The sequence below is a fragment of the Eucyclogobius newberryi genome, unplaced genomic scaffold (genome assembly GCF_026437365.1).
Source record: "Eucyclogobius newberryi isolate DKJ021-1_F unplaced genomic scaffold, fEucNew1.0.hap1 SCAF_10, whole genome shotgun sequence".
NCBI lineage: Eukaryota > Metazoa > Chordata > Actinopteri > Gobiiformes > Gobiidae > Eucyclogobius > Eucyclogobius newberryi.
This window is the reverse complement of record NW_027315724.1, coordinates 21,711,146-21,724,244: the sequence shown is the minus strand read 5'-3', so window position 1 is coordinate 21,724,244 and position 13,099 is coordinate 21,711,146. Positions and strand designations below refer to the sequence as shown.

The 13,099-nt window shown below is 40.3% G+C and overlaps 1 protein-coding gene and 2 long non-coding RNA genes across 3 annotated transcripts in view; all 3 read left to right on the top strand.

Moving 5' to 3' along the window:
* LOC140370875 (uncharacterized) overlaps positions 1 to 679 on the top strand; it is a 17,274-nt gene extending 16,595 nt beyond the window's left edge. The window contains exon 3 of the long non-coding RNA XR_011928411.1: positions 612 to 679. This is a non-coding gene — a long non-coding RNA (uncharacterized lncRNA). The remainder of the gene's footprint in view (positions 1 to 611) is intronic.
* Positions 680 to 1,442: 763 nt separating this feature from the next.
* On the top strand, positions 1,443 to 2,344 carry LOC140370874 (uncharacterized). Its single transcript, XR_011928410.1, has 6 exons — positions 1,443 to 1,524; positions 1,632 to 1,706; positions 1,917 to 1,964; positions 2,047 to 2,109; positions 2,180 to 2,212; positions 2,284 to 2,344. It is a non-coding gene; the product is annotated as an uncharacterized lncRNA (long non-coding RNA).
* Positions 2,345 to 2,538: 194 nt separating this feature from the next.
* On the top strand, positions 2,539 to 12,772 carry elna (elastin a). The gene is made up of 33 exons (XM_072456876.1): positions 2,539 to 2,574; positions 2,644 to 2,730; positions 2,766 to 2,772; positions 3,205 to 3,261; positions 3,361 to 3,492; positions 3,567 to 3,692; positions 3,771 to 3,899; positions 3,979 to 4,107; positions 4,172 to 4,306; positions 4,385 to 4,414; positions 4,615 to 4,722; positions 4,788 to 4,922; positions 5,050 to 5,127; positions 5,213 to 5,242; positions 5,357 to 5,404; positions 5,478 to 5,558; positions 5,636 to 5,731; positions 5,805 to 5,849; positions 5,942 to 5,974; positions 6,065 to 6,178; positions 6,264 to 6,284; positions 7,438 to 7,464; positions 7,552 to 7,575; positions 7,678 to 7,731; positions 7,839 to 7,886; positions 7,968 to 8,036; positions 8,106 to 8,165; positions 9,609 to 9,647; positions 9,764 to 9,805; positions 9,886 to 9,939; positions 10,567 to 10,608; positions 10,828 to 10,893; positions 11,225 to 12,772. Exons 1-33 carry the CDS (start codon positions 2,539 to 2,541, stop codon positions 11,269 to 11,271), a joined length of 2,229 nt encoding a protein of 742 aa, XP_072312977.1. The 3' UTR covers positions 11,272 to 12,772.
* Positions 12,773 to 13,099: the final 327 nt, after the last annotated feature.

Genomic DNA, 13,099 nt, shown 5'->3' with positions numbered 1-13,099 from the left:
TGTCCCTGCTCTGGAGCAAAGCCTCACACAATCTCATCAGCCCTAAAAGCTGGTTCAATGGGAGTTTGACCAGTTTTAAGGTGGACTAAATGGTCATTTGTTGGTTTTTGACAACTCCTCTTCAAAAGTGAAATTTAGTTATACATTTTGTAATAAAATAAATGTATTTGTTGCTTTGGAGTACAAACTGACCCTGACTGGAAAAAAGAGCGTTACAGCTTCCTTTAATTACCGGTATATAAATAAAATGCCCATTAGCTTGATTTATTTCCTTTTACCAGATGATGGATAGGGCCCCTCTTTATGTGTTGGGTGACCATTTAATTTATTATTACATTATTATTATTATTTTTCAATCTCTTAACTTGGGACTTGTTCCTTCAACCTTTTCGTTTCCAATGTTTTTGTAACTTTATTTTTGTAAACATGGGCAGGGCTGCGACAGTTGAATGGACGCTTGTATTTAATGAACAGTATTTAGCGTGTACTAAATGACTATACGCAACTTATTACAATCCTGCTCTACAATTGGCTGGTCTTGGCCCATGTACACTTTGCACTACATTGTTTTTCTTACTCGTCACTCATTTTGTCATTTTCTTCTCATCAAGGATATGGCAACCTCGGAGTGGGTGGACTTGACAGAGGGGGTCTTGGAACTGGAGGCTTTGGGGGAGGTTTGTGGTTATATATTGCCTTTTCCAAAATTACATGTTGATGTCATATGCACTTTTTATAAACTTTAAACTTGTTTTCTGAGCTTTTATTATAATTTGTGTACAGGTGGATATGGAACATATGGAGGGGGGGCTGGGGGGCTCTATCCTGGAGCTGGGCAGAAAGCTGCAAAAAGAGGTTACGTGTATAAACATAAAATAACATGGTTTCTTGCTCAAATAAGCTTTCCTGATGTTTTGTCTTCAAGATTGAATGAGCTATTTTCTTTAAATGTTTCTCTCTTATGCCCACAGGTGCAGGGGGAGGTTTTCTACCCCAGACAGGTACTGACCTTTAACACAGATGACTCAATGTATTAACTGACAATTACAAAATGATTGAGTCCATGTTTGTTTCATGAGAAAGTTTAAACCTTCACAACAAGTGTATTTTTTGCACTTCCACGTCGCCTTATAAGTGAAACTAACAGCATGTTTCCTGAATGAGGATACGGCCCGGGAAATGAGGATTTGATGAGGCAAGGCAGATGCCATGTATTAGTTTTCCTGATTACGTCATGTGACCTTGTTACTTCTGATCAGGGCTTGATGACAGACTGACAGAGCAGTTCAGCTACCATAGCAGTTCCACAGTCTTGTTTGATGAGGTCAAGTTTCTCTCTCTCTCCTTCTCTTCTTCCCTCTCTTTCTCAAGACGTACAACTAGTAGGTGGCGGTAAATGCCAACCGCCATTAAAAGTAACACAACAACAACAACAACAACAAAAGTCCTATTACAAATGTAATTTCTACCATTTATGATTTATTTTAGGAGCTGGAACTGGGTATGGTCCTGGGGGAGCTACAGGTACACATACTTTCATTTACTTATGTAATGCAAAAGGTTATTAGTCTGCAAGTGTCAGTTGTCTTTTATGCCACTGAATTCAAGAAAACATTTGTCTTCATTTTCAGCACACATAAATCCTCAGACAGACCTTCCTGTCGGGACGGCTGGTGGAGCAGGGAAAAAAGCTGCCAAAGTGCCAGGTCTAATGGGATCAGAATTAAATATATTTTCAAACAAAATGCAGCTCTCTGTTCAGCACTGTCACGACAAATTTAATTTATGTTCCATGAGCATATGTGGACAAAATAAAGTAAAATCAAACAAATTCAGTTAACAGACTGCATCTTGTCTGACTCAGCAATGGAACCAGGAAAATGTTTGTCTGTAAATGTTGTGTCTGAATGTGGCAGGTGTGGGCGTGCCTGGGCTCTACCAAGGGGGCGTAGTCCCTGGACAAGGTGCGTGATTATTTGTCATTTGTTGATTTACATATAAAGTTCAATTGTAAAACAAAATTGCATATTTGGCCTTCTCTAACAGGCTTCGGGGGACGTGGAGTTCTTCCTGGAGTTCCCACTGGAAGTGGCCTCAATCAAAAATCAAGTAAGAATCAAGCTGGTTCATACGTCTTAAAATGTTTTTCCAATGTTGATCTTGTTCTTCCCTCGCACAGCTGCAGGAGGAGGGACAGCCGGAGTTGGACCAGGTACTTTAACAATACCTTCATTTCATCATAGTGATCTTATATTGAAAAGGTTCTTTGTGACCATTAAATAGGTGGTCAGGGTCAGACTGGATTGTTCCATGGATACCCTCTTATATCACCTAAAATGCCAGGTGGGTCATTTGTGAAACTTGCTTTGTCGTACTAATTCATCCATCAGAATTGCTGCTGTATTAAATTAATAATAAAGCATGCACATTTGTGAATAATAAAATAATAATACAATTGCACCTGTTTTCTCTCAGTTGCCTAAACATTTTCAAAGGTATTCATTATTATGAATGCTTGTTTGTTTCTTTCAGGATCATATGGATCAAAACCTGGAGGTGGAAAACAGCCTTTTGGTACAAAGGCATTTTTAAATACAACATAGATAAATCAAATGTATTAAAAGACTGTTCTTTTTTATTAAGCCTACGGGGGATTTGGCAATACCGGAGCTGGACTTCCTGGCGGAAAGAGTAGCTCTGGATCAATTCCTGGCTATCCTGTTGGAACAGGTAAAATACTTGCAAACTCACTTGTCTTAAAACAGACTACCGGTAAATAGTTTTTAAAAAATGAAAAATACTGAAGTTAGATTAAATAAACATATGTATTTATACAGGAGTAGGACAGGGTGGTGTCGGCACAAGTGGACTTACACCAGGAGGTCAGTTTTTGTTTCACAAAAAACAGGTTTTGATAAAACAATTGTCTTAATGTGTGACAGCTATTTTATGTCATTTTAAAACTCAACAGAAAATTGCAAACAACTTAAGATTTTCTGAACTTCTGTGACTATATACTTGCTTTTTGGCACATGGCAGCGTGGTGAAGAAGTATAGTTATAGTATAGAAGAAGTATAGTTGCCAGGTTTCCAGATCTTATGGAAGCCTTCGGTGTGACTGTGTGAGACTGATGCTCAGGTTGCTGCAGATTCCACTAAAATGTCTAATACCCATTGCCTCTGTAATGTCATGGTTTCTCATAGGTGTTGTACCTGGAGGTGTCCCAGGGGGTGTTTTGGCGGCTAAAGCTGCTAAATATGGTATGATTTGACATGACAACTTCATTTAGCCGTTTTATGTAAATATTACTGAGGTGTTTGCTTAATACCAGCAGTCTTATAAATATTTTTTTTATCTAGGGATAGGACAGCTTGGAACAGGTGGAACAGGCGGAGGAGGTTATTTTGGAACAGCGGTAGTGCCTGGAGGTGTCCCTGGTGGAGGAGTGGGTGGTGGACAATACGCAGCAGCCGCCAAAGCTGCTAAATATGGTAAATGCTGTATGTGTGCGTTTGTGTGCATATGTGTGTAAAAGCTCTTTATGGAGCTTTTGTTTCTTCGAAAGGAGCCGGTGGTCAATTGGGAACAGGTGGATTGGCAGGAGGAGGTTTTGGTGGTGTCCCTGGAGGAGTACCAGGTGGAGGCTATGGTGGTGGACAATACTCTGCTGCTGCCAAAGCTGCTAAATATGGTATATAGTGTGCTCCCAGTGTGAGATTGTGGGTGTCTTTAAAATGTATTTAAAAAAAAAAAAAATCCTTTCTTGCAGGAGTAGGACAGGTGGGACCTGGTGGAGCAGGGGGATTTGGTGGGACAGGAGGCGTGCCTGGAGGTGTCCCTGGTGGAGGACTTCCCGGGGGGGGACAATACTCTGCTGCTGCCAAAGCTGCTAAATATGGTATATAGTGTGTCCCCAGTGTGAGATTTTGGGTGTCTTTAAAATTAATTTAAAAAAAATAAAAAATCATGTCCTGCAGGAGTAGGACAGGTGGGACCAGGGGGAGCAGGAGGATATGGTGGGACAGGAGGCGTGCCTGGAGGTGTCCCCGGTGGAGGACTTCCCGGTGGAGGACAATACTCTGCTGCTGCAAAAGCTGCTAAATATGGTATATAGTGTGTTCCCAGTGTGAGATTTTGGGTGTCTTTGAAAAAAAAAATCATGTCTTGCAGGAGTAGGACAGGTGGGACCAGGTGGAGCAGGGGGAGCTGGAGGATTTGGTGGGACAGGAGGCGTGCCTGGTGGTGTCCCTGGTGGTGTCCCTGGTGGAGGCCAATACTCTGCTGCTGCCAAAGCTGCTAAATATGGTATATAGTGTGTTTCCAGTGTGAGATTTTGGTTGTCTTTAAAATGTATGAAAAAAATCAACATATCGTGTCTTGCAGGAGTAGGACAGGTGGGACCAGGGGGATTTGGTGGTACAGGAGGCGTGCCTGGAGGTGTCCCTGGTGGAGTCCCTGGTGGAGTACTTCCCGGTGGAGGACAATACTCTGCTGCTGCCAAAGCTGCTAAATATGGTATATAGTGTGTTTCCAGTGTGAGATTTTGGGTGTCTTTAAAATTCATGACAAAAAAAAACAATCATGTCTTGTAGGAGTAGGACAGGTGGGACCAGGTGGAGCAGGAGGATATGGTGGGACAGGAGGCGTGCCTGGAGGTGTCCCAGGTGGAGGACTTCCCAGTGGAGGACAATACTCTGCTGCTGCAAAAGCTGCTAAATATGGTATATAGTGTGTTCCCAGTGTGAGATTTTGGGTGTCTTTGAAAAAAAAAAATCATGTCTTGCAGGAGTAGGACAGGTGGGACCAGGTGGAGCAGGGGGAGCTGGAGGATTTGGTGGGACAGGAGGCGTGCCTGGTGGTGTCCCTGGTGGTGTCCCTGGTGGAGGACAATACTCTGCTGCTGCCAAAGCTGCTAAATATGGTAGATTATTATACGTGTGTATATTATTTATACATTATTATATTTGTTCCTACCCTATAGGAACAGAGGGAACTTGCTTTTTCCAAACATGTGTGCAAACTAACTTTCTCCTGGTGATTATTTGTAGGTGTTGGTCCAGGTGGAACTGGGTTTTTTCCAGGGGGGCAAATTCCAGCAAGAAACCCTTATGTACCTGGCTATGGGTGTAAGTCTGAGACACTTTTTTCATTAGATCTGTAATTCAACACATTTGTTTGTTACAAATGTGTAACAATATTTTTTTGCTGTAGCTGTAGTTGGGGCCAGACCACCACAGTATGGTAAGATATTTTTATTGCCATTTAATCAAACATGTTTGATTAGCAGCACTGTAAGAACATTTTCTTTAGAATTGAAGTAATATTTACATTATATTGCAACTATTTTTTAAAAAGGTGTCCCAGGAGGAGCTGGACAAGTGTATCGTGGCACTGGCTATGGAAGTAAAGTCAAACTAATGCTACTTAAACAGTATAATACACATAACTAGCCAAACTAAGTGTGTTTCTTTACAAGATGTTGGTGCTGGGGTGGGGACTGGAGGGATTCCCTTTGGAGGTGGACAATATTCTGCTGCAGCAAAAGCTCTTAAATATGGTTGGTGATTATTGATAATCAAAGGCCATGATATCTCATTATTCACTGACCTATATCTTTTCATACTTTTAAAAAAGGAGTTCCTGGAGGCACTGGGTTTGGAACAGGAGTGGGAGGAATACCTAGTGGTGTTGGACAACAGTATCTTGCATCCGCAAAAGCAGCTAAATATGGTACAACATAATTAGCTTAATCATAACTTCTTGCATCTTGCACGCTGCAATTGTCTTCTTGTTTGCACTACAGGGGTGACAGGGGGCGCTGGAGTAGTATCTGGTGCTGTTCCAGGAGGTACATTCTACCAGTATTTAAAGCAGAAAATATCTTTTGCCAGTATGTTGAATGTTTTCAGAACAATAATTGACTATGCTCTTGTTTTGTGGCATATCCTGGTGGTGTGAAACCACCCAAACAAGGCAAGATAATCTATCTTTTTTGAGAAAAGCTCCTATGTCTGGCTATGGAGATAACATTAATTAGGCAACTTTGTACACTGTATGTAGGAGGTGTCACAGGAGTAGGACTCACTGTTCCAGGAGCTACACCAAGTACAGGAGTCAGGGGTCAGCCACACGGTTCTGTAGTTCCAAGTGGCACAAGTCAACCCGGTGGACCGGAAGGTAAAGCTTCAAAAATAAAACTTTACATAAATAATAAACGTATGGTTAAGCATTTAGCCATTTTCCTTTTGGTGTTTGTTTGCAGCAAGAGGGACAGCACGCTCAGGTATGGTCAACCATTTTTTCAAATGTGAATACAATTTTTATAAATTCAATCCAATTCAGAAAATGTGGTGTAGGTCTTAATAACTATGCTGACACTACCTGAAATGTGAGTTGTTGTTATTATTGTCATATACAGAGTGCCCATAATACTCTCAAACTCTCAAAATAATACATCTCAAACCTATTGAACCCAGAAAGAATAGTCGGTCATAACTAATGGAGATCCAAAATGAATAAACTGAGCGCCTTTAGCCTAAAGCTAAGCGGTGGGTAGAGTTGCCTTACCTCTCTGCTTCAGCTGATGTCTTGTTACTGGATGTTTTGGCAGAAACTATTCCTGATGCCATAAATGGCACAGCTCCAGGTGCCCCACATCCCAGCAGTAAGAGATACTCTGTGCATGAACTCAGTGTGACCTTAAACTATTTACCTGAAACATGTCTGTTTTTTCCATTTTCAAACGTTTGCTATAGGACACATTGTAAACACAGTGCACCTCTAATTTACTACCATCCACCTCCAAAAATATACATTTATTTGCATATGTGTCTCTGTTAGTTATTTTACTCAAGCTACAAAATGTGCTTGCATTTTTCATATGTCCTAATGTTTATGTCTGATCGTGGTTCTACTAACAGCACCTGAGTGTTGTTCATGCATGAACTAGTCACGTTTCAATATTTGAATGCTCACCAAAACCAATAAAATATAGTTATTTTTTTATTTTGCCACATTGTATTGGGTCTACAAAAGGAGGAGGTCGGTTAACTGTCATTAGTGTACTTCTATGTTATATTAAGCACTAATCTAATCAGAAAGTATGTTTTTTAACAGATGCCGGTGAAACTGTTCAACCTAGTGGTCAGTATTTTACATAGAACAGATTATATTGATACTTGGCTGCTGTAATCTCTGATCACAGTGTTTTCATGATTTTCACAGCTGGGACAAGTGTTGGTAAGTGTTAAGTGTAAAACATGTTTTATCTTCCGCAAATATGAACCACATGCTATGGCTTGGATTAAGCACAAACTATGTGTGTCACAGGTGGAGCTGGAGTCCAGACGCCCTCTCGTGGTGATGGAAATACACTAATATGTCTTTTTTTTTTAAATCTACACCGATTTAACATTTTCGTTGTTGTGCTTTATCAGGTGATACACCCGGCCAGAGTCTACATGGTAAGTGCAAACCTTAAAAGGCTTTTAAATTGTTTCTAGATGTAACCCCTGGAGTATTATTTAACACTACTTAAACATTTATTTTAGTTGCACCTATTCAACAGCCTGGAGGTACGCCAAGATGTTATTTTATTTTGAAGTATCATAAATGTTTCCTGCCACCTGATGACGACAAACACAGCTTTTGACATTAACCATTGCCATGTTTTTCAGTTGGTGTTGGTGGTGTAGGTACTGGGGCCAAAGCACCAAAACCACTGGTTCCAGGTAATCCCAAACTTATAGTAGCTTGTGTAGCAGCAGAAAAAAAACTATGGGGTTTCATAGAGACTAATTTAATTCACTTTTTCTGAAAATGGCTACTATCCCTACAGGTGTCGGTCAAGGTGGAGGGTATTACCCTTATGCTGGGCCATATTCAGGCAAGTGATGTTTAGTCTTTATATGTTTAATATAATAGTTTTTTGCTATACATCTGACTTGTTTTTCTCTGTGTGAGTCAGGTCCTTATGGCCATGGGACTGGTGTTGGGTCTCGAGTGCAGCCCGGACTCAAGCCTTTTAAACTTCCAGGTTTGGGTTTGTGCCTTATTCAGTCTTCTTTGAGATGAGCTACTTTCATTTATTCATCCCACACTTTAGGGGCAGGTGGAGCTGGGGGTGGTGGCTATGGAATACCACTGACAGCTGGTGGATATCAAGGTCAGTCATGTGTTGATAAATATTAATAAATAAATATATTAAAATGATAAATATAATTAATATATAAATTATTCCAACACAATTTTAACACTATCAAATGGAGGGAAGTGTATTTAAAATTATCTTTAAAACATACTCAAGCCTTTGACCCTGTATTATTGTATGATTTACAGAACTTCACGTAAAGTATGTATATGAACATAATTTTCTGTTAAAAAAAAAAAACACACAAAAAAACCCAACAACAATTTAAAAAAAAAACGTATTTGTTTCATATTTAAGGTAAATAAGACAAAACTGTAGCTGTCAGCAGTGTGCACTTTACAATGATGACATCGACAGGTGGAACAAAGCATTTGGAGAAGGTATAATAATATAATAAGCAGGATTAAATGCTCATATGTGGCAAACAGAAAAAAAGGCAAAAGGAGGAATTGTAAACATCATTCTACCTTGTGGCCAGTGTTTCTTACATGAGAAAGAGATGGGCTCACTACTGAAAAATTCACTCAATAAAACAGCATCTGTGTTGCAACACAGAGTAGGTACAGATCTATAATAATAAAAAAACAGATAACTTAAAAAAAAACTCTTACACTCTTAATAAAAATAATAAAAACACTTATTTACAGCTGTTATATGGACAGAGAATATTGCACCTGGATAATCGACATTATGTCACAGTATTGCACATGATTATGAAGATGAGTGACACATGTTCAGGGCTAACAGTGTTTGTTGTAGAGTCTGACAGCAGCAGAAGGAAAGACCTGTGACACGTCTCCTTCACACTGGAGGGTGGATCAGTCTGTCAGTGAAACTGCTCTCCAGAGCGGACAGAGTGTCCGGCAACATTTGTTGTAATGGAATAAGTATGCATTATCGGGTAGATGATTTATAGTTGGTGTATTGATGTTAGTTTCTCAATAAAATTGGTTATTTGGTTTGTGACACTGTAGTATCTTACATGCATTATATTTTTTGACCACACGATGGCGTAGTAGAACAAATGAAACACTTTGCGAGGCGTCAACTCACGTATTGATACAATTGGCTAAAGCCTCTAATGGTTCATGGGGCTTCATGGACAGGTGGTTCGATTCCGCTCAGCAGTTTGAATGTTGAAAGGTTCATCTTAGAGTTGTGGACCAGCTCACTCGTGTTCTTGGATGCCACGCTGCCTTTAAGCTTCCAGCGCACTGCGTCGACTTGGAAAGATTTGGGTGTTTCATCTTCCTGTGGCACCAGTTTGAGTGGGCCGTCGCCTTTTGGCATTTGGGGTTTTGAGTGATTTTGTCTGAACATTCTTCTCCATTATGACAGACTCAGCCATCCCACCTTGAACCATGCGTCCAGCACTTCCTGTAAAGGAAACTGACCGATATGATAAAACTCCCTATGAACCCTGCTATGATCTTTATGAAATGTACATTTCTTTTGTAGGAGGACAGGTGGGAGCAGGAGCTAAACCACCCAAACCAGGTACCATGACTCCTGAATTCAGCATGTTAAACATTCCAATTAATTGTACTATCAAATTGCATGACAATTTGATTAACAAAGTCAATAACTCTCAACATTTATCCATATATATTCAGGTTATGGCAATATTGGAGGAGGAGGAGGGGGTTATTCAGGAGGTAAACTACAGATTTTACACATTTTAGACATTTTAAGCTTGTGCAATACTTACAAATGAACTTCTCTTCTATTTTGGCAGGTGTAGCTCCTGGTGTCCAAGGCTATGGAGCAGGTTATCCACAATACTTTCCAGGTACCTACATCACATGTGCCTCTTGTCACTTTCAAACTTAAACAGTATTCTAAAAAAAAACCTAAGGTTTTGGATTTAGATGCACTGGACAAAATATCTATAAATTACTGTGAAAATTGACCAATGGTTAGAAATACACAAGTCAATTATAAAATATGACTTCTCATCTTGCTCAGGACATGGAGCAAAGCCCTGCGTACCAGGTAATGCAGAAATGTAAAGAGCTAAACTGTTCTTTCGCAGTGGCATAGATAGAAGCGACATAAAGCGGAGGAAAGGAAAGTTATTCCCCAAATCTCACACTAACAAGAGGTAAAAGTTGAATTGGTCCATCTGGTGAACCACACTCTCCTTCTCATTATGTTGGACACAAGCTTCAGCTTTGTCTTGGAATTTCTACTTTTCTATTGGAATTGGGTGCCAGAATCTCTCACACTTCCTCATATTGGGTTATATTATAATACAATAAAACTATAATGGATTGGATACATGTGAGTGTTCCTTGTTTCAGCCTTTAGCCGCTTTGAACGCTAACGAAACTTTCTGCACAGTACAAGTATGGTAGATAAGTTGGTCTATATCTTAAATTAATAATATACTTTGCCTCTGTTCTGTGTGTGTGTCAAGGTCAAAGTGGATATGTACCTGCTCCACTGACTCCTCAACAAGGTAACTAACATGTCAAATATGTTCTCTTCTCTTAGAGATGAGGATGTTTGAACAGAGGCAGATGGCATGACATTTACTTGAATCTGTTTTGAAGATGAATGCTTCAGGGATTAATTCAAAAAAGCACCATGCCTTCTTTTATAACTGCTCTGCAATGGATTGTTACATTGGCCATTGGTGATTAGTAAATCTTTAAAGATAAAATATGTGATTTTTCAGCTAAAGCTGCAAAGTATGGTGCTCTTCAGGGCTTTCTTGGAGGTGCTGGAGGGGGAGTTTACAGAGGTAAGATCGTGTTTTTTTTTATATATATATTGTCTTTGTATTTATTTTTTTGTCCAAGATTCATATTATATATAAAGGTTTGCTATATTCTGCTCCTCTTAATGTGAATGTGTTATTGTGCAATAGAGTGTCATTATTAGTGCTCCCCAATAGAGGGCGCACTTGCCTTGAGTATGTATGTTGTTACCAGCTCTCGAGCGAGTGATGCTCCGCATGTACCTGTGAAAGTTGTGATTAAAATACACGACGGAAATTGAGATGTTGTTCTACTTTATTTCGGCCAAGATACAACAAGGTTGTTCTCATATGAACGTTGGAACTTGTCCTGCAGGTCCCGCCGCAGGGTGCCAAGGAAAATACTGTGGGAGGAGAAAGTAGAGGATCTCTACAGCGTGACCTCAATGATATGGTGCTACTGCATGAATGAGAATGTACATTTTTATAAAAAACAAAACAACCCCATAATAACAAATGTAAAGATGTTTTTACTTGACTTATGAGGTTAGTCCTTGTTCAAACCCACCGACCTAGAATTTTTATATTACTGTTGTTCCCCTAGGGAACTTGAGCTCTGATGACACCGTCTCTGACACTCATCTTTTGCTGTCTTGCTTCTCTTTATTTATGTGTATGTGTATGAGTATGAGTGTGTGTGCGTGTGCGTGCGTGCGTGTGTGTTTGCGTGCATGTGTGTGTGTGTGTGTGTGTGCGTGCGTGTGTGTGTGTTTGCGTGCGTGCATGTGTGTGTGTGTGTGTGTGTGTGTGTGTGCGTGCGTGTGTGTTTGCGTGCGTGCATGTGTGTGTGCGCGTGCGTGTGTGTGCGTGTGCTACGTCTGCAGCTGAAGAGCAAATCTATCTTGAAGCTTTTGGCGCTTTTGCTTCCGGAGCTACAGGCAAAGCACTGTCCTGGCCAACATGTCACACAGTTGATCAGGGACTGTGCTTTGCCCAAACCCGATGAAGTTCAGCCTCTCTGTGCGTCGTCTGTGGTTCCCTCATTTCCTCAGCTATTTTAGGCCGGTCGGGTCTATAACAGTGTGAAACAGCGTTTGGGCCAACCCATCTGCTCTCTAAAACTGTGCTCATTTGGTTGCTAAGCAGTTCAGTTTCCTCAGCAATATTCACAACTTGTGCTGAATCAAAAACACTTGTTCTCATCAATTCAAGTCTGAAATTTAAGTATTATTCAGTATAAGATTATTTGTGGAAACGTAGCGAATCCTCACAGTTCTGCTCTTTGTTGGCTACATTATGTGTGTGTGTGTGTGTGTGTGTGTGTGTGTGTGTGTGTGTGTGTGTGTGTGTGTGTGTGTGTGTGTGTGTGTGTGCGTGCGTGCGTGTGTGTGTTTTCAAACATTACTTTTAGTAATTATTTACACTCATGTAACTTTATATTGTTATTTCACATTTCTGCATCAAACATTGATTCATATCTCGGTTGTTATCAGGAATATGTGAACATAAACATTTGTTTTAAATACTGTATGTACTGCCCATAGATACAGAATTGGTGAGCCTTACTTTATAGCCATGTTTAAAAGGCACATGCTCCCATTGGTTTATATACTTGATGTGTGATTGAGGAAAGCTTTGATGACCAAAGGTTCGGTTGCCAAATGACAATGTTTCTAAAATGTGTACTGTATTTTGTACTAATTTGATGTTTGCTGGCTTCAGTTTATTACTGTGCCATGTAGGAACGGACTTTGAGTCAGACTGTGTCTTGTGTGCTGTGGAATACTTTTCATCTTTATTTAAAACTGATTTTATAAGGAGGAACAGTGTGGTTTTGCACTTTTTACATCCATGACACAGCAGATTGATACAATTTGTATTTGCTTCAGTGAATAATATATAATAAAATCAGTTTGAATAATAAGTTTTGACTCGTACTTTTAGCAACCTAAATAGCTGGACAGCAGTTTTTTAATCAGTGTTTGTCTTCTGTCCGTTTTATTACATTTTATCTCTTAAACAAATAGCAAGCACATGACAGTATTTTGCAGGTATCTTGCAGTTGTAGTGGCGCAGGGTCTTTGCCCTGCGTCCCGCTAGAGGCTGGCTGTGATTGGCCAGCTGCAGGAGCCTCTAGCCAAGGACGCAGCCCCATTGGCCCGCTGCAGGAGCCTCTGGTCAAGGACGCAGCCCCATTGGCCCGCGGCATCTTGAATCAAGCGTCGCAGAAACGTGCCTCTGGAGCAGGAAG